Source organism: Cydia fagiglandana, chromosome 13 (assembly GCF_963556715.1).
Source record: "Cydia fagiglandana chromosome 13, ilCydFagi1.1, whole genome shotgun sequence".
NCBI lineage: Eukaryota > Metazoa > Arthropoda > Insecta > Lepidoptera > Tortricidae > Cydia > Cydia fagiglandana.
The window spans coordinates 18,228,764-18,247,724 of NC_085944.1; the positions used below are offsets into that span (position 1 = coordinate 18,228,764).

Sequence of the window (18,961 nt, forward strand, 5' to 3'; positions counted from 1 at the left end):
AAATTTAACTTTTATTAACTTGTTCAAAATATACATATATATTGTTGCTTTAATTACTTAATTATTAGGAATAGTTAAAGAGGGTGTTTTTTTTAAACTTCCTGCCACTAGCTACAGAAAATAGTAGGACTAATTACAGGACACGTTCTACTAACATGCTTAGATTTTATAAGGAAATTACTACCACATATAGTTAATGTTTGATAAATACCCTAAAATTTTAAGAGTTGTTTTACCCGGCCAATAGTTGATTCACACAAGTTCGAGTATAATAAGTTCATAAACTCAATTGAGGTATTATGGGTCTTTTAAAATTTATTAGTGTAAATATAATGACTCTAACGAGTCTTTGCAAACTGTACAAGTATTATTAAATACATTGCTGCTGCTGCGACCATCTGAAACAAACAACAATCATTATTTAAGATAATCCAACAAAGGTCGCGGAGATCGCAGCGTACATATAACGAGTCAAATCGATTAGTACCCGATTCGTCGGATTTTTGATTCGCCGGATTACTGAGGGAAGTAGTGTCACCCAATGTATGGGACGTGCAAATTTTGTTATCGGGTGAATTCACTTGGCACAGATGTAGTATACGTAAAGCTAAACCAATCCAGCCCGGTAGCCATCCGGCCATAGCCATTAACCCTTAACATGGCAAGACATGAAATAATGTAGCCACCTATCACGTGGAATGTTTTTGGGGATAGTAATGGGTAAAAAAGTGCTATATTCAAGAAAAAAAAATTAAAAGCATTCTGAAAGTAGGGTTTTCAGGACGTCCGTTAAAACGGACATTGCCACGAACCTTATATATTGATTGCTCCCAAGGTTGTCCTAAAAAACGGACAATGCCGTTATACAGTTTAAGAAAATAAAAATTATTAAAGAATAACAGGGCAAGAAAATTTAAAATTATTTCAATAACACACTAATGAATGTTTGGAAAAAATGTTTATTTATATTAATAAGAAGAAAAATCTTATGGGACACATAATTTGTCTGTCATTACTCTTTAACGTGTTATTTAATCCCGCATCCCCTACGTATCTATCAGAAAGATTTAGTTTTTTGGCTACTGTTAGCGATCACCGTCTGCGATCTAGTGCCAATCTGACTCTAGCCATTCCACCGAAAAAGTCGCGTGCGTACTGTAGGTCTTTCACTGCCTACTCAGTTAAGCTGTGGAACGATCTACCAGTGGACGTAAGGAAATCGCAATCTGTTGCCTCACTCAAGGAGAAGTTGAAAAAGTTGTGGTTATTAGACTCCTGATGTAGTTAGAACTGAATACTTTATATGTATATATGTATATATATTTATATATAGTTTATATGTTTATGTATACATATATGTATATGTGTATTTTATGTAAGTATATGTCTAAGTATATATATGTATAGGTATGTTATAGTTTATGCGTATTTATACTATATTTATTAATATGTACCTAGTACTGGTTTTTTTTTTTTCTTTTTCTTTAAGTACTTATTCGCTCTCGTCGTCCTTTATGTGTATCCAAAATTCTCATAGTGCTATTTGTCCATATTAAATTGTCTTTCACCTGTTAGTATCTGATCCTTTCGCATTTTCTCAAAGGTTAGCTGGAAGAGATCCCTTTTAGGGATAAGTTCGCCTTTGTACATAACATTTTTATTTTTGTTTTGTTTTTGTCCATTTTATGTAAACCTGTTTATGTGCAATAAAGTGACATACATACATACATACATACATACATAATAATACTATATTTTCTTCTAGTGTTGATGTGTAAAACGACCCACGTACAGATATATTAAACAAAAATATACATTTTAAAGCTACGTATACATGCAAAATAGTCTCATAAAGCTAGTTACACATTACAATTATTGTAAGTAATATTACTTTACTTAAATGACCACACCATTTATCACTATGGTCTCACTGTTCTATGTCTTGCTTGTTTTCTTATTACCCGGACTATCTGAAACGTAAGCTGGTGGTAGATAATAGCTGTAGTTTCTGTAAAAGTTAAGATATTTTTCAGTCTCAACGGCCTCTGGCAACATTCTGGGAATATATGGCTCCTCCTTGGCGAGAACCAGAGTCCATGTCATGCTCCCAGACCGCAAACTTTAGTTGGCGGTGCTTGACATAATTAGCTATAATAATATGTTCTTGCACCCTAGTAGAAATGCTTTGCTTCGTCTGCCCGACATATATATGAAAGACTAGATTCGAAATTAGCTATTTACTCTCCAGAATTTTGTAAATATTACATTTTACAGGCCTCAGGAACAGTAGCATCTTCATCATCGACTTGAAATAGGTTTTAACCGTAGGACATCTCAAGACGTGCCAATAATTGATTCGATTACAAATTACTTTGACTGCCCCCCCTGCCTACCTGCCAGGGGGTGGCGGATGTCTACCAGGCTCAAATAGCTTAGCTTTGTGTAATCATATTACATCTGTGCTAAGTGAATTCATCCGATACCAAAATTTGCACCTTAATATGACACTACTTTCCTCAGTAGATTTACTTTAGGACGCGACAGGACGTCACAATCTGAGTAAATATATGAGAATCCGACGAAACAAGAATCCGATCGAAATCCGAAAGATCAGAATAGGTACCCGGGATAACTAACCGTCGATGAAGCAGTGGTGGCCAGTGGATATGACGTCTGACTTTTAATCCGGAGGTCGCGGGTTCAAATCCAATGAGTTTTTCGGAACTTATGTACCTACGAAATATCATTTGATATTTACCACTAGCTTTTCGGTGAAGGAAAAACATCGTGAGGAAACCTGCATACATTTGCGAAGAAATTCAAAGGTGTATGTGAAGTCCCCAATCCGCATTGGGCTAGCGTGGGGACTATAGCCCAAGCCCTCTCGCGCATGAGAGGAGGCCTGTGCTCAGCAGTGGGAAAGGCTGAAATGATGATGATGATGATGATAACTAACCGTCAAGTCCGGACGAAAAATAGTATTGAGCAACGCTAACTGGCGCAGTCGCGTGCGACGGATTTTACTTACCCTGGTGGGTGCACCCACGCCAGCTACGGCCCGTTTCGAACTTTAAAATAAGACAATATTAAATGCCACTTTTGATACTGACATATGTAATCCATATCGTTACTAGACGTAATATTTCGAATCGGGCCGCTAGCCGCGCTGTGGACATCCAAAGCGGCTGGCGGTTGCAAGTTTTAAATCAATAAAGTCTAGTTTTAGTTAGTCTGCCTTTCTACCTTGCCGTTGTGGTGTAAATTTTTAACTTACATTAAACATGAGTGGAGCTTCTAATGGAAAGTAGCCGAAAATTGTGATTTCAGTGCCTTGAAAATTCATTAACGTTGAAAAATGTTGTATCTGCGGATAAAACGTAATAATTACTGGTGTGTACTATCGTATCCGAATGTAAAGATGATCATATAACAGTTCATACAAAATGGAATCAGACTTGACGTTGACGCGATTTTTAATAGGTATATATAGGTAGGTATATGTTGCTAAAGTATGAAGTGCTTCTGGCGTAGTAGGTTAGTTCGTAATTTTCCCAAATTACTGTTAAGTATATACGTATGCATTTTTTACTGCGGCATATAGTTAATATTTTAACAAAAGTTTGCGTTTATGTATTGGAGAATATTTTGAAGAGAATACGTTTTGTAAAAGACGTGGAAGGAAGAAAAATATTCCTAAAAAATGATCAATTTCATTTCTTTTTGGGCCACCTGTATTTAGCCGCTTTGACCCTCACTATCTAATTGCTGACTGTAGGTACATACCTCAACAAACAGTTTTATATCATCATCGTCACTTTGAATATTATGTATTGTTCGTCCTATTGCAAGCGCCTGAAAAATAACAGAAGATTAGTCCAGTAGGTATCTCTGATTATTAAAAAAATATTATCCTTCAACCAATTAAGGTACCTCTGCTTTTAATAAGGATCCTGAACGTGCCAGAGCATAAATCTTCAACAGTTGCAACAAAACCCAGTAGGAGTTTTCGATTAAGTTGTGTGTTGTAAAGTTGTCTTGATAAAGGAGTCCTAGGCAAATGTCGTAGGATTCACTGACCATCGTGTGAAAGCATTGGAACAGGGACAACATAATGGGAGCTTGGAAAACCGCATTGATCTGCCTCTTGACACGCAGCGCCTTCACATACACGCACTTAATTTGAGACAACGTTACTGGAATCCGTCCCAACTCCACTTTTGAACTACTGTTCTTTATACTAGTACTTCTTCGTGCTTTCATGAACATCCTACAGTGATCCTCAATATTCTTCATTAATGCCACTACCATCAATATAAGCACATAATAGAAAGCAATCAAAATGAATTGTATCATCTCTGGTAAATTGAAAGAAATAGTTATCAATATCCTTTTCCATAAGCTAGATGAGCCAGCGTACGTAACGGCCGTAAGGGTGAGCAGGATTAGACATATAGAGCCGATAACTCCACAGTTGACTTTTACGCGAATACGTCCCAAAATGATCCCCCTATTAACATAAGGCAGGTCGTCCCAAGACCGAGTGATCTCTTTTAAAATGGACATATATATATCTTTGTATCGGAAAGCACAGAAATACGTAGCGTTACAGAACGTAAATTGTGTGACCAATTCAATTATGTAATTGGCCTTCGCCATTTGGTCATCAGCCAGAGCATTCTCTTCGCGTGAGGTTAACACTTCATATACGTGGAGTCCGAAAAACACGTACACGAGAAGCAACGTTAAAAAAGCACAACATGAATGGTTGAAAGCGGACTTGTGCAAAATAATGCAGTCTACATTGCCTTGTGGAAATTCTATTGAGCACGGGATAAGTCCGAGAAATGAGAGGACAATATACAAAGGTTTGAAGATCTGGAGTAAGCGTAATTCCTCGTTTCTTTTCACAAAAGGGGAGAAGTATATACGCAGCGAACTAAACATTGTTTAACTTTTACTTGAATCGTTAAATGTGTAACTATTCAAAGGCAGACTATTTACTGCCGAGAATGTGTCATTAGGCTAGTAGATACTAAAAACCGGGCAAGTGCGAGTCGGACTCGCGCACGAAGGGTTCCGTACCATAACGCAAAAAAAAAGCAAAAAGAAAACGGTCACCCATCCAAGTACTGACCCCTCCCGACGTTGCTTAACTTTGGTCAAAAATCACGTTTGTTGTATGGGAGCCCCATTTAAATCTTTATTTTATTCTGTTTTTAGTATTTGTTGTTATAGCGGCAACAGAAATACATCATCTGTGAAAATTTCAACTGTCTAGCTATCACGGTTCGTGAGATACAGCCTGGTGACAGACGGACGGACGGACGGACGGACGGACGGACGGACGGACGGACAGCGAAGTCTTAGTAATAGGGTCCCGTTTTACCCTTTGGGTACGGAACCCTAATAACGCAAAGTGGGGTGTGCATTATAATTATATCAAACTCATCATTCACGTTTTATTATTCAAGGGTAATAAGTCATGCGCTGTCAAAGAATGCAGTAGGTAATTAAACCCCTAAAACGTCATAAGGTGGTGGTGCTGGTGCTCGACGCGGTCCCAGTACATGTCATCTTGAAACTTAAGTCATTGTCAATAGAGGTGGCAGTAGGGTGTTATCTTTTGGGCATCTGCATGTCGAGTACTAGTACTACCACCTTACTTTTAAAGCAGAAGGTATATTTAAAATGACAAAATATAATATCGATTAGATATTCGTCTCAATGCATCTCAGGTATATTTGTGAGTGCGAGATTAATATCAAATCCGCCTCCTCGAATTTAATTGAGATCGCATGTCATGCGGTAGTCAATCACTAAGTACACTCATTCAGGTTATTAATGTATCGTAAGTACCCAGATGCTAATGTTTGTACCTATTATAGTTTAGATATAAATAGGTAAGGTAGTTCATAATAATCACAATGTTTTACGAATACTTTATGATTTTATAAAGAAAAGAGTAGTCGACAATAAAAGCTTGCATTGTTGTGTTTTTTAATATTGCATTGATAGAAGGGTGTCGAAGAGAAGAGATAAACTGAGATCTAAGAGAATAAGTCAAATCTGGTCAAACTGCACCAAAATGGTTAAATACATGAATGCTGAAGCCACCATCTGAAAACAACATGAATATATCTATTTATTTAAACTTTATTGCGCAAACTAGAATTATTTGCCCATCACTAGACAAACACGCGTATTCGGGAAACGAGATAATCACAAGATCTAGAGACGATATAGAGATCAACTAGATTTACGTTAGATATCGACTAGATGTGACTTGGATAGGTATCTCAGTCATAACTTGTCGAAATCGTTCCAGAGGACCTCCAGAATCGCGGAAACGTCAAATTTGACATATCTATCTTACAAATATCTTTAAATTATCCATATCGTAACTTGTTGAGGTCTAGTAGAGATCTAATTCATTTCCCGAATCGCGCCGTATATGTCAGCAACAGCTTAGGGTTTAAGATTTGATAGTCGATAGTGTGTTTTATTTTATTTTAGTGTAGACGATGGTCGTTTAGGGTAATTCCGAACTTACATTAAATATGAGAGTTCCATCCAGTGCAAAGTAGCCGTAGATAGTAATTTCTGCTTTTTGATAAGACATCAGTGATGAAAAGTGTTGTACCTAGAAAAACCAAAGAGCATAAGTTATTGGAAATACTGGCACACATTTCTACTGGCGACGCAATTAAAAAGGAAATACAAGCTTGATACCAATTGACGTCCTCGAAATGTTGAATTACCTACCTATCCTTTTATAAGGTTCGATATCACAATCAGGCACTAATTTTTTTAATTCAGATTTTAGGCAAGTTACAGAAAATAACTACCACTAGAAAAAAAACACTTACGAGTAAATAAGCCTTTAAATCTTGATCTCTTCTTATCGGAAAATTATATATAGTGCGGCCAATTTTATTTACCTGGAACAATCAAGAACACATAGTTACAGCGACGGATAGTTGACGTAGGACTAGAAATATCCAGCATTGCAAAATACAAGAAATACCTGTGATTTCAACAATGCTCCCGAACATGCCAAAGCAGACAATTTTAGCAGCTGCGTGAATACCCATAGACTGAGCCCGATAGTGTTGTTTACAGAGAAGTTCGGTACATAGACCGTACCGTGGTATATCATGTGGGGTAAGGCCATCAGCTCGTGGAAGCACACTGTCAACGCCACCAGGATCGGTGCCTGAAACGCCGCGTTCACCTGCCGCTTGATCTTTAGCGTCTTCACGTACACATTCTTTATCTTGAATATGCCCATTTCCGATTTAGTTCCAAGTGAATTATAGCAAATGTTATTTCTCAGAACTAAGATTTTAATCTCCTCTTCAATATTTTTCAAAAGCGCCACTATCATCAAAATCATTACCAAATAAAATGAAATCATTATAAATTGTATTATCTCTGGTAAAATAAAAGTTACGGTAAACAGTATCTTCTTCCATACACCAAGAGGTCCCCTGTATGTGATAACTGCTAGTAAAGGGATAATTACAATCGGGCTCAGTACAGCACACATCTGAACACGTAATTGTCCAAGAATCTGTCTCCTTTCACCCATTGCTAACCTGTCCCAGAAGCCTGCCATGTCTTGTAGCATCCTGATATACAGATTTCTGTCACGAATCACATGGAAATATGAGACTGTGCAGAACAATACTTGCAGCGATAGGTCAATAATGTAGTTCGTTAATGTCATACTGCCTTGCGTTATGGAGTTCTCTTGACTAGAGATGTGCAATACTTGTAAATGAAAAATATAAAAGCTGTGAATTAAAATGATCATTAATAAGGTATGACACCAATTATACACGCTGTGTTTGAGAGTACAAATGGAGTTTTGTCCATCGTTAGGAAATAGTATGGTTTGAGGAAATAAGCCGAGCGTGGAAAGTAAAACGTAGATAGGTTTAAAAATCTGGAGAAAACTTAGTTCTTCATTTTGATTAGCAACGGGAGAGAAATATTTTTTTAGTGTAGCAAACATGTTTCTAACATGCTTAGTGCAGCGAGACGATATACCGAAGTAAATGACTGAAACTTGTGCTTATATATTTTTAATTATTCTGTCGGTTAACAATTAAAACCATTGTTTTATATGTATTGGTATTTGTTACCTAATGAACAGTCATAACATGTTTACGAGTATCGAAGGTCTATGGTTTGACCAAGTTTAAACCGTGAATTATCATTTTAATGGAAATAAGTACAGTCTCCTGCAACAGGTATAACCTTTGATACTCCGTGGATTATTTTGGGGTCTGGACCGAGTAACTTATTGATAAACTAGATAGACTGGCCTCTGCTCTGAGTCTAGTTCGTGATGCACTTCTATAGAAGGCATCGACAATATCGACAAAGATACTTTCTTTAACTGCTCAAAGTCTAATATGTCTGGTCTGTGGTAAAATACTTGGTTGTGTGTAAAATATCTGACGCCATAATGTTTACAAATATGTATATATGAGCGTGCCATATATTTTAGGCACTTCCTTGAGCAAGAAATTACTGTGCATTTATAGTTGACTACCTACTATATGAAAAATTCTGTTTAAGTTCTTAATCTCTTTTTACCACCAGATATTATTTAATCTAATCTCTACAATAAAACTACATTGTTATATATATCATTAAATATATTGTTCCTACAATGTAATTAATCTTTCAGTGAATGATATATGAATGTTTAATTGATTTTTCCAATGTCTTCATGAATTTTGTTTCTATTTCAATTTCACCAAAACTCATTCAGGTTTGTCAAACTGCACCAAAATGACTAAATACATCGCAGCAGACGCAACCATCTGAAAAAGAAAATAAATTGTTAAAGACGTCAAATCCAAAGTTGACGCAACAAAAGTTCCATGGTCATCCCTACAACTTATATTTCCGGTAGTAGATCCGCAGGCCAAAGGACTCAAAGGAGGAGGTATAGGAAAAACAAGATGGAAAGATGTAGTAGGTAGTGTAAAAAAACATGCATGTGTACGAGGAAGTACCTTTTTTGCAATTGGCCATCGTTTATGAGTTATATACGAGGCTTAGCACAGGAGTGCCGGGACAGTATCTCTCCCGCGAGATAGACAGGATAGGCTGCTCGTCTCTCCCTCTAATTAATACACGGAAAAAGACGAGTAGTCTATCTCGCGGGCGAGATACAGACGTCATTGTCAGATGATCTCGAAGACAGTGAATTGGAGATAAAAAGTTAGGAAAGCTGATCACAACACCATGTAGGATATACAGGAAGAGCGAGAAAGTCAAACAAAAAATGAGTAATACGTCGATTCAGAAACTTACATTAAATAAAAGAGTTGCATCCAGTGGGAAAAAGCCATATACGGTCATTTTTGCATCATGATAAGACATCAACGATGAGAAATGCTGCACCTGATTAAAAAGGGGATGATACAGTGTTTACTAAATTAAATATGGATTATTTTACACAGACCCACCTAGTCCCACAGTAAGGTCAATAATGATTCAATATTTGTGAAGAACACAGAAAAAAAACGCCGTTGCCAGGATTTGAACCCGAATACCTACGTCACATCAAGATAATAGTACTTATACTACTTATACGCCTGCTATAGAGCGTGTGAATTCCCTTGAATAATATTCAAACAACAATACTCATATTTATGAAATTTTAGAAGTTACAATAATATAATACTCACTTCTAAAATAACTTTCCAATCTGGATCACCACTTATTGGAATGTTATGAATAGTGCGGCCAATTTCATTTACCTGAAAAAAAACAAAAGTTTTTTAAAGATCATTTCATTTTGTCAATACATCACACGACGTGTCAGAAGCCGGTGTTGCTCGAAGCATATCACAATTATAACAATACACTTACTTGTGATGTCAACAGATCGCCTGAGCGCGCCAAAATATATATTTTGAGCAGCTGATTGACCGTCCAGATGCTGCAGTCAATAATGTAGTGGGTGGAAAAATTTGTCTGGAAGGCGAGACCATGGTACATCAGGTGTAGCAAGCTGACTAGCTGATGGAAGGTTGACACCAGTGCCACCAGTATCGATGTTCGGAACGCTGCGATCACCTGTCGCTTCAACCCCAGCGTCTTGACATACACCTTCATTATTTCACCCATGCCCATTCTCATATCAAATTCAAAAGATTTATGCCGATTGTTTTTTTCCACATCATGCAAAATTAATATTAATTCCTCTTCGATACTTTTTAACAGCGCCACAATTATCAAAACCAATACTAAATAGAATGCAAGCATTCCAAACTGTATCAGCTCAGGTAGATCATACGTCAGAGATATTAATATTGCTTTCCAGATATTTACGTACATTCCGATATTCCGGCAAATTAGTAAGAGTAAAAAAATCAGTAGTACAGAGGGTAGAACCACACAGTTCACCTGCACACGCAGTCGTCCAAGAATTAGCCTTCTCTTACCCATCGCCATTCTTTCCCAACAGTCAGCCATTTCGTTTAAAATAGTGATGTAAATTTTTCTGTCGCATGTTACACGAAAAAATGAAACGGTACAAAATAATACTTGTATAATAAGGCAAACAATGTAATTTATCAGAGTCATTGTACCTTCTGTCAAGGTGTTGTCTTTACTAGACATGTATGATTCTTGTACATGAAAAAAGAAAAATACGTAAATTACGGCAATCATAAACATTGTGCAGGCGGAATTGATTGAGCTGTTTTTAAGTTCCACGTTAGTTTTGTGTATTCCATCAGGGAATTTTATGGACTGTGGAAATAAACCGAGAGCGGAAAGTAAAACGTAAAGAGGTTTAAAAATCTGCAAGAGACACAATTCTTCTTCGTGATTGATAACTGGAGAGAAATATTTTGTCAGTGTAGAAGACATCTTCTCTGACTAGTAGTGTCTGATCGGTAGTAAAAATCACTCTAAGTAAAAAATGACTGACAGGAAATGATTAAAAGTATGTAGATAAAACTGAAAAATTATTAATGCATGCATTAATGCATTTAATTAAGTATGCATGATTTGGTATGTACCTACTGATAAAACTCATTTTAGTCACGAGATTGCATTGCATGTGATAGGATATTTCAATCAAGAGTAGGTATAATTAATTAATAAAAAATTGAAAAACAGCTTACTATTAATTACCTAGCTGTGAATACCCGTGGAATTAATTTCCTTTCTTGGTCCTGTTGTCAAACTTTCGAAAAATAGAATCTAGAACCACACTCGCACATGAAAACCCAACCTATTAATACTCCCTGAATCAGGAAATCCTCGTGATTCATTATCACTACTTAACCCAATAAATACACATCGCCGTGTGCCTGCTATACGGCCACAATTCAAAATTTTTGATTTTCTGGATTATTGCAGATTCGTATTCAAAATTGTTCAATTTACGACCTTATTTCGAGAGCCATAGCAAAAAAGGTCTTTAAGAGCCTTTTTCTCACAAGTGGCCTTATGCATTTGACCATAAATTGTCAGACAATCCCCTGCAATACAGCCACTTTTGAGTTGTGGCTATATAGCACACGTTTTAAATGAAGCTTTTGAGTTGCGTCCTAGAAAATAATAATTAGCTGAGTTACACATATTATTATTATCGCGTACAGTGATCTTGTTCCTATCAAAGTTGATATAAGTTCAAAAACTAAAACCCGACTACTGCAAATCGCGCTCTAAAAAGTATGAAACAAGATAGAATTCTTATCTGAAGTTATCAAACAGGAAATATTATAAATGTTATAATTTTTTTAATAAAAAAATACAACGTAATAAAATGTATTACATTTTTGATATATTTACAGAGATATTCAAAGGATCGCCGTGCATGGTCGTATGCCACGATTATAAACTTTAAGGTAAAGTGGCATACGACCACAGCTATCCTCTGAATCTCTGTAAAAATATAAATAATGTAGTAAATTATACATATCACGTTGTATTTTTTTATTAAAAAAATTATAACATTTATAATATTTCCTGTTTGATAACTTCAGATAAGAATTCTATCTTGTTTCATACTTTTAGAGCGCGATTTGCAGTAGTCGGGTTTTAGTTTTTGAACTTATTTTTTATTTAATTAATTTTGGGGTCATGACTTCGTTACTAACTATTCGAAGTCACTTTATATTACTTTTTCGAGGGCATCCCCAGTACAGAAATACACGCAGAGCGCCACATATATCGGGCTGCGCTATCCTTTGGCATGGAGGCGCTTTCTGCGCCCAGCTTTGGAATGCTCTCCTACGTCGGGCTACGCCCGACTCTATTACTATGAGGGCGCCGAAGGCGCCCGGCTTTGGAACGCGTAGAGCGTGTCTTGTACGTCGGGCTACGCCTGACTCTTTTAGTATAAGGGCGCCTGGCGCCCGGCTTTGGAACGAGTAGAGCGAGGTTCGTACGTCGGGCTACGCCCGACTCTTTTAGTATGAGGGCGCCTTCGGCGCCCGGCTTTGGAACGCGTACAGCGAGCTTCGTACGTCGGGCTACGCCCGACTCTTTTAGTATAAGAACGCCCAAGGCGCCCGGCTTTGAACGCATACAGTGCGCCTCGTACGACGACGGGCTACGCCCGACGCGTTGAGTATGAGGGCGCCGAAGGCGCCCGGCTTTGGAACACGTACAGCGTGCCCGTACGTCTTTTGTAAGGCTGTTTCATGCATTTGCCCGGATTTGGTAAGCGTCCAGCGTGTCACGTATGTCGACACTTTTAGTATGAGAAAGTCGAAGTCGCCTGGCTTTGGACTGCTTGCAGCGCGCCACGTACGTCAGGCTACGCCCGACTCCTCTAGTATGAGGGCGCCGAAGGCGCCCGGCTTTGGAACGCGTACAGCGAGCTTCCTACGTCTCTTGTACGGCTGTTTCATACATTTTGGCTGATCTGGACTTCTATACCTATTCACGTTATAAAATATTGCCGGTCATTAAAAAAAACACTATGTTTATAGCGGCCAAACAAATTTATTTTGCAAATACCTTCTTGTATCGCCGTAGTCGGGTAATACGCGGATAGAATCCAGAGCGCTTGTAGATTCGTAGTTCGAATTACCTACCCGATACATTAATGTTTCATCGGGTGCATGCAAGCAAAGCCGGTCGCAAAAGCTAACAATATTTATATATTTGAAATGTGCTAACTGAGCTCTTTCAAATGATATACATCACGTAATCATTACTTATTTTTATTTTTTTCGTTCGTGACTTTATGACCTCTAGAGGACGCCTTGTTCATTTTTTTGTGACTTCATATAGCCTATAACCAGCGGACGATTAAGATAATTCGAATGACATATCGTTTGTCAAATTATTATGTGTACTTTAGAAGTTATGAGGGAACAAATGAACATACATACATACATACATACCCACATACATACCGGTCAAAATCATAACCCTCCTTTTGCGTTGCCGTAGTCGGGTAAAAATAAAGGGATTTTAACTATTTTGGTGTTTTTATTTATATTTGCATGGTAACCTTTTTCCAATAATTTTGTGTTTAAATTTGGCCGCATCTTAAAATCTTTAAAAAACGTTTCTGCAATACGGCCACAACTCTAAATACCTGTCTTTCGGGCCTTGTGTCTTAAAAATTATACATTTCTTTTAAAAAGTGGTGTGGTCATAAGGAGGGTTATATCATTCCAAGTAAAAAAAGCTAAATTTTAAATTCATAGACCTAAAACTAAAGGAGTAAGATCCTATTAAACACCCTGAACTATACTCTCACAACTTTGAGACGCGATTTCTCGAAAAAACGGTTTTTTGAGATGTGGCAGTGTAGCAGGCACACGGCGACATAAGGGTTTTACATAGAGGTGTTATAAAAATTACATGTCCTAGCCTTTTTAGGTTGCGCGACATGTTTCGGAGAGCCTAGGTCTCCATTTTCAAGTATTAATAGTGCATGTGAGTAGCGTGGGGTCCCTTTGTTTCCCATAAAGTTTTAAGTCATAATGTATTGTTTGTCATATTATCGTTAGTCATAAAACTGAAACCGTTGACTTTTCAGGCTTTTCGTAAGGTTATTCTGTAGATAGGTTAGGTTAGGTTAGGTTTGTTTTATGGCAATCCTGAAAAATTCCGCGTTTCTGAGAAAAACCAATTATGACTAACGAAAATTCGGACAAACAATACATTATGACTTAAAACTATTTGGGAAACAATAGAGACCCGAGTAGCGTCCATAATGGTCCACAAAGACCGCGCGTCGCGCACTGCTGTACGCCGCGTCGGTTAGTTGTGGGAGGTCTTGCGCTGTTGCTGTAGGCGATCAAGGCACTCTGATGAAACAAGTCGCGCGAGTGTGAGTTAAACCATAATTTTTGGCTTAAGTTAGTTAACTCATGATAGTTTAAATTCGAACATCATTATTACCATTGAAATAAAACTAAAGTAATTAATATAATAGGTATTTATTGCGAGACCAAGAGTTTTTATCGAATTCACAAGTTTCGCTGTAGATTAAATGTCAGAAGAATTTATTCAGGTTTATCGAACTGCACTAAAATTACCAAATACATAGCAGCAGACGTAACAATCTGAAAATAAAAAAAATAAATCTAAACAAAAATAGAAATTGCCCTGTAGCATGAATTATGTTAAGAGTAGCGAGCGGTTGCTTTATGCGATAAACGCAGCGTTGAATGCATGCCTTTACGCCTTACAGAAAGTATGAAAAATGATAACGCGCTTACCGCTGCGTTTACCGCATAAAACAATATAGGTAGTGTCATATATATATGTTAGATTATCTAATGTAAAATGTCATTTTCCTACATTCCGTTGATCGCATAAAACAACCGCGCGCTTAATAGGGATTAAATATTTAACTTTTACTGAAAAAAATATTCAATATTTGAGGGGTTTCGTTAACTTCTAATCGATTTAAATATTAGATAGATCTCAGAGTCCTGCAAAATAGGGTTGTTCAAGGGGTCCAAGCTTATACATAAAAAGTTTTAACTTAAGAAATCATGTTGGTAAACAACAAAAAAAATTGAAGGCTTATGCAACTTACATTAAATACCAGAGTTGAATCTAATGGAAAATATCCATAAATGGTAATCGCCGTGTCCTGATAAGCCATCAATGATGAAAAATGTAGAACCTGAATAATAAGGACGTTTGTATTAAATTCAAGACGTCTAGAGTCTGTACGGAAAAGGAAGAGTCGTGAAATCCCTTACACTCTTCCATTCCGCACATACTCGACAATGTTCCATCTGAAGTATTTAAAAATACGCATTTATAGTACTTATATCTTCCCTTAAGCTTATTTTCCGTGTATTTTAGGTCTTCCCCTTATGCAAATTTCAATTAATGCATAAAAAAAGTAGAATACTTACATCTAAATATATTTTCAGATCTTGATCTCCACTGATCGGGATATTGTGAATAGTGCGCCCAATTTCATTCACCTAAAACATTACTAAGATTACCAAGCGACTTTGTGAACATCATGAAATAAACGAACACAATTGTACAGTCGGTAGCAGAAGCAACTATGTCAGTGAGGTATTTATAATGGCCTTGGCATAACTTTATTGTGAAGAGAACACGAGCTTGCTTTCATTAGCTAGGCCCTACCTACCTTGCTTCTGCTGCTTGCTGTAGGTAGTAGAAATACCTGTGATTTCAGCAAAGCACCCGATTTAGCTAAAGCATACATTTTAATTAACTGGTTTAACACCCATACGGTGCACTCGATATCATCATGCGTGGTGAAGTTAGCCTGGAACGCCAGCCCGTGATATATCATGTGGGGCATGGTCACCAACTCAAAGAAGCATACCACCAACGACACTAGTAACGGTCCCTGGAACGCCTCGTTTATCTGCCTCTTGATCTTCAACGTCTTCACGTATAGCTCCCTTAACTCATTAATGGTTACTACCAAACGAGCTTCAACCAAATCATTTGGAACGCTATTCTTCACAAGTGAAATCACTTTAAACTCCTCTTCAATATTCTTTAACATCGCCACAACCATTAATATCATCACGAAGTAAAACGCTATCATTGTAAACTGTATCATATCTGGTAAGACAAATGTCAGTGTTACTAATATCATCTTCCAGACTCCTGAATCGCCTGTGTATGTGGCCACGGCCAATACAAGAATCATTGCCAGTACAGTGGTCAAAACCACACAGTTGATATGTACACGTAATCGTCCAAGAATCAATCTCCTCTTTCCCATTGCCAGTCTATCCCAGCAAATAGCTATGTCGTTCAGTATAATGATATACACATTTCTGTCACGAATTACGTAGAAATAAGAGACCGTGCAAAACAGTATTTCTAAAACTAGGTCAGCAATGTAGTTCATTAGAGTCATTTTACCTTCCGTCATGGAGTTATCTTTACTAGAGACGTTTAGTTCTTGTAAATGAAACACCAAGAAGGCGTGAACAATTACAATCATGAACAAGGTACATATCGAATTTATTATACTGTTTTTGATATTCAAAGTGGTATTTTTTATTCCATCAGGAAATCGTACAGCTTGAGGAAATAAACCGAGAGCGGAGAGTAAAATATACAAGGGTTTGAAGATCTGCAGTAAACATAGTTCTTCATCCTTATTCACGAATGGTGAGAAATATTGTTTCAGTGAAGTGAACATGATTGCATGCAAGTTATTCTTGGCCAGTAGTTAAAATGACACTGGAGAATGGAATAACTAAAGCTTGACTAGAATGTTTTAATTCATAATAATGAGTGTGGCGCGATAGCATCGCTTACTAATCGATGAAATATTTTAAACGCACTTCATACTCGTAAACAAATGAAAAACGTTTTCTTGCTGCACTACATCTGTACTTTATTTATAAATATTTACCTACATTTTGTTCAATCACATTGTGTTTTATTATGGTTTTTTATAGACTGAATGAATTGGAATTTATTTTGTTATTTATATCTATATGTATTTTGTTTACTATAATTGAAGAGGATCGATGGTATCTCTTCATTAGTAATTAAGTGTCCGTGATAAATGGTTAGAATTAGTTTCCCTCACATGTGACACGGAACCTATTTAACTAGTAAATTAGAGTTTAAAAAATGTATATTTACGAATTAAACCTACGAAAGTCCGATTAGGTACTAAAGTATTGCAGAAATTTATTTTATTTTATTTATTCAAACAAAATGTATACAGTCTGACACTATAAACCAAATCACTGTACAATTTAGAGTTAACTTATACGCTTCGGCACACAACACTTTACAAAAACAGTTTTATAAAATGAAATGGGTTGGTTACACTAAAAACTATTTATTTTAAAAGATTTTTAAATGGCGGTGAGTTCATACAAACTTTATTAAAATAGACTTAACCCATGTTCTGTCTTCAAAATGTACAACTCGACTGCGGAGAAATCTAAGTTCCTTGCGTATAAATTATGAACTGTGTATACTTATAGGGAAGAAAGAAAGTATGAAACATTTTTGGCAGTGAATTTATTTTGGGACATGTTATTTTAGAGGTCCTAAAATTCTTATGCACTGTCAATTTTGTTATCTTATATTTCGTCGGGTGACAAGCAAAAGTCACTAACTAACACCATTGAAATTATTGGATAATAAACCGTGTTACAAGTGCAATAAAGTGCATTGTTACTTTAATTTTTTGATAGTCAAATCAATCAATAATCATTTATTTCAAATAACAAAGATTCATAATACATAGTAATACATGGTTAGTAACACAATAAACTTATTATCTAGGTTAGTATTCTTATATCTATGGTATTTGTACATTAATAACTAAATAAATACTCCATTGCAACAGTGCGCACATCACTCGACCACTTGTGCATAGTTAGTGATGTGCAAACTGCAGCAATGCCGTATAAATGGACAATCAATCCTATCCGCTATCATGGCCAGGATGCTGTTGCGGCTATCCCGCACCCTCCGCACCAGGGACGCGCATTTCTTTCTAATTGTTGCATAAAAGCAGTCAACTCTCGCCTCTGCAAACATCCCCGATGCGCTGCAGCAGCGGGGCAGCCGCATCAGCATCCTGAACGCATTATTATATTGTACGCGTAGGGCTGAGTACGTTTTTCGAGTGTAGTTTACCCACAGGCTGCTCGTGTAAAAAGATGTGCAATAAGCTTTAAAAAGCGTTTTTTTAACTTCGTTGGAGCAACGAGCAAACCTGCGGGCTAACATATTGGCTCTCACTGACAGCGCCCTACGCTCCCTTTCCATATCACTATCGTCTTTAAGACTCGGAGTAAGTATATGCCCCAAGTATTTAAAATAGTACTTAGTGACTTTTGCTTGTCACCCGACGATTTGCTTGTATAATATTTGGCACGACTTTCCTTGTTTACACTGAGAGAAAATTACAACAAAAATACACTTAGAATTACAAAAATAAACTTAATCCGGGGACAAGGAGAGTTAACTAATACGAACAAATTGACTTTTGCAATTTCTATTAGTTCTTGCAATTTCTATTATCTGTTTGTTGAAATTATATTTGGGATTACTGAGCTGTTTGTAGAAATAAATAATCTTTACAGAAATAATGATACGTCCATAATTATTACTAAAACTTCATTTTTTCCCCCAGTACAGAACTGTTTTTTAATTCCTGGTGATGATTTTTCTCTCAGTGTAGGCTTATTTACCTACATACTTCTGCGAAAGGATTAGTAGCATGAAACCCTTCATTTAAATTAGATTCGATTTAAACACATATTTTCCGTGATCATACATTTTATTTGCCATCTATACACAAACGGTGATTGCAAAATTTATTCTCATCATGTTTAGGCACTATCAAACTGTACCAATATTACCAGATACGTTACCGCGGTAGCGATCATCTGGAAAAAAAACATTGTAATCAATAATAATAGTGATTCCTAACAGTTGGGGAACCACTGGAGGTCCCTGAGAGCATATGAAGTGAATTTATTCGATT

General features: G+C 36.8%; 3 protein-coding genes across 6 annotated transcripts; all 3 read right to left on the reverse strand.

Moving 5' to 3' along the window:
• Nucleotides 1-49: 49 nt before the first annotated feature.
• On the reverse strand, nt 50-4,986 carry LOC134669825 (uncharacterized). The gene is made up of 4 exons (XM_063527446.1): nt 3,931-4,986; nt 3,784-3,852; nt 3,275-3,364; nt 50-398 (listed from the first exon to the last, which is right to left on the reverse strand). The coding sequence occupies exons 1-4, from the start codon at nt 4,942-4,944 to the stop codon at nt 339-341; spliced, it is 1,233 nt and encodes a 410-aa protein (XP_063383516.1). The 5' UTR covers nt 4,945-4,986; the 3' UTR covers nt 50-338.
• A 585-nt stretch (nt 4,987-5,571) lies between these two features.
• LOC134669826 (gustatory receptor 68a-like) lies at nt 5,572-8,290 on the reverse strand. The gene is made up of 4 exons (XM_063527447.1): nt 7,025-8,290; nt 6,867-6,938; nt 6,551-6,640; nt 5,572-6,117 (listed from the first exon to the last, which is right to left on the reverse strand). Exons 1-4 carry the CDS (start codon nt 8,012-8,014, stop codon nt 6,061-6,063), a joined length of 1,209 nt encoding a protein of 402 aa, XP_063383517.1. The 5' UTR covers nt 8,015-8,290; the 3' UTR covers nt 5,572-6,060.
• A 481-nt stretch (nt 8,291-8,771) lies between these two features.
• Nucleotides 8,772-16,901, reverse strand: LOC134670373 (gustatory receptor 68a-like). 4 transcript variants are annotated; one of them, XM_063528196.1, is made up of 4 exons: nt 15,647-16,901; nt 15,366-15,437; nt 15,038-15,127; nt 8,772-8,831 (listed from the first exon to the last, which is right to left on the reverse strand). In XM_063528196.1, the coding sequence occupies exons 1-4, from the start codon at nt 16,643-16,645 to the stop codon at nt 8,772-8,774; spliced, it is 1,221 nt and encodes a 406-aa protein (XP_063384266.1). In that variant the 5' UTR covers nt 16,646-16,901. The 4 variants fall into 4 exon arrangements, with proteins under 4 accessions (XP_063384266.1, XP_063384267.1, XP_063384268.1 ...); XM_063528195.1 differs by lacking the exon at nt 8,772-8,831 and adding an exon at nt 14,450-14,558; XM_063528197.1 differs by lacking the exons at nt 8,772-8,831; nt 15,038-15,127; nt 15,366-15,437; nt 15,647-16,901 and adding exons at nt 9,239-9,417; nt 9,705-9,776; nt 9,889-11,062.
• Between the last annotated feature and the right edge of the window lie 2,060 nt (nt 16,902-18,961).

What these genes read in the sequence shown, in the direction of transcription:
- LOC134669825 (XM_063527446.1), bottom strand. Translation starts at nt 4,944, where the DNA reads ATGTTTAGTTCGCTGCGTATATACTTCTCCCCTTTTGTGAAAAGAAAC. An exon ending in ATATAAAACTGTTTGTTGAG is followed by an intron (nt 3,365 to 3,783) that starts GTATGTACCTAC and finishes TTTTATCCGCAG; the next exon opens with ATACAACATTTTTCAACGTT. An exon ending in AAGCTCCACTCATGTTTAAT is followed by an intron (nt 399 to 3,274) that starts GTAAGTTAAAAA and finishes TGTTTGTTTCAG; the next exon opens with ATGGTCGCAGCAGCAGCAAT.
- LOC134669826 (XM_063527447.1), bottom strand. Translation starts at nt 8,014, where the DNA reads ATGTTTGCTACACTAAAAAAATATTTCTCTCCCGTTGCTAATCAAAAT. An exon ending in GAGCATTGTTGAAATCACAG is followed by an intron (nt 6,939 to 7,024) that starts GTATTTCTTGTA and finishes TGATTGTTCCAG; the next exon opens with GTAAATAAAATTGGCCGCAC. An exon ending in ATGGAACTCTCATATTTAAT is followed by an intron (nt 6,118 to 6,550) that starts GTAAGTTCGGAA and finishes TGTTGTTTTCAG; the next exon opens with ATGGTGGCTTCAGCATTCAT.
- LOC134670373 (XM_063528196.1), bottom strand. Translation starts at nt 16,645, where the DNA reads ATGTTCACTTCACTGAAACAATATTTCTCACCATTCGTGAATAAGGAT. An exon ending in ATCTGAAAATATATTTAGAT is followed by an intron (nt 15,128 to 15,365) that starts GTAAGTATTCTA and finishes CTTATTATTCAG; the next exon opens with GTTCTACATTTTTCATCATT. An exon ending in ATTCAACTCTGGTATTTAAT is followed by an intron (nt 8,832 to 15,037) that starts GTAAGTTGCATA and finishes TTTCTTTTTCAG; the next exon opens with ATGGTTGCGTCTGCTGCGAT.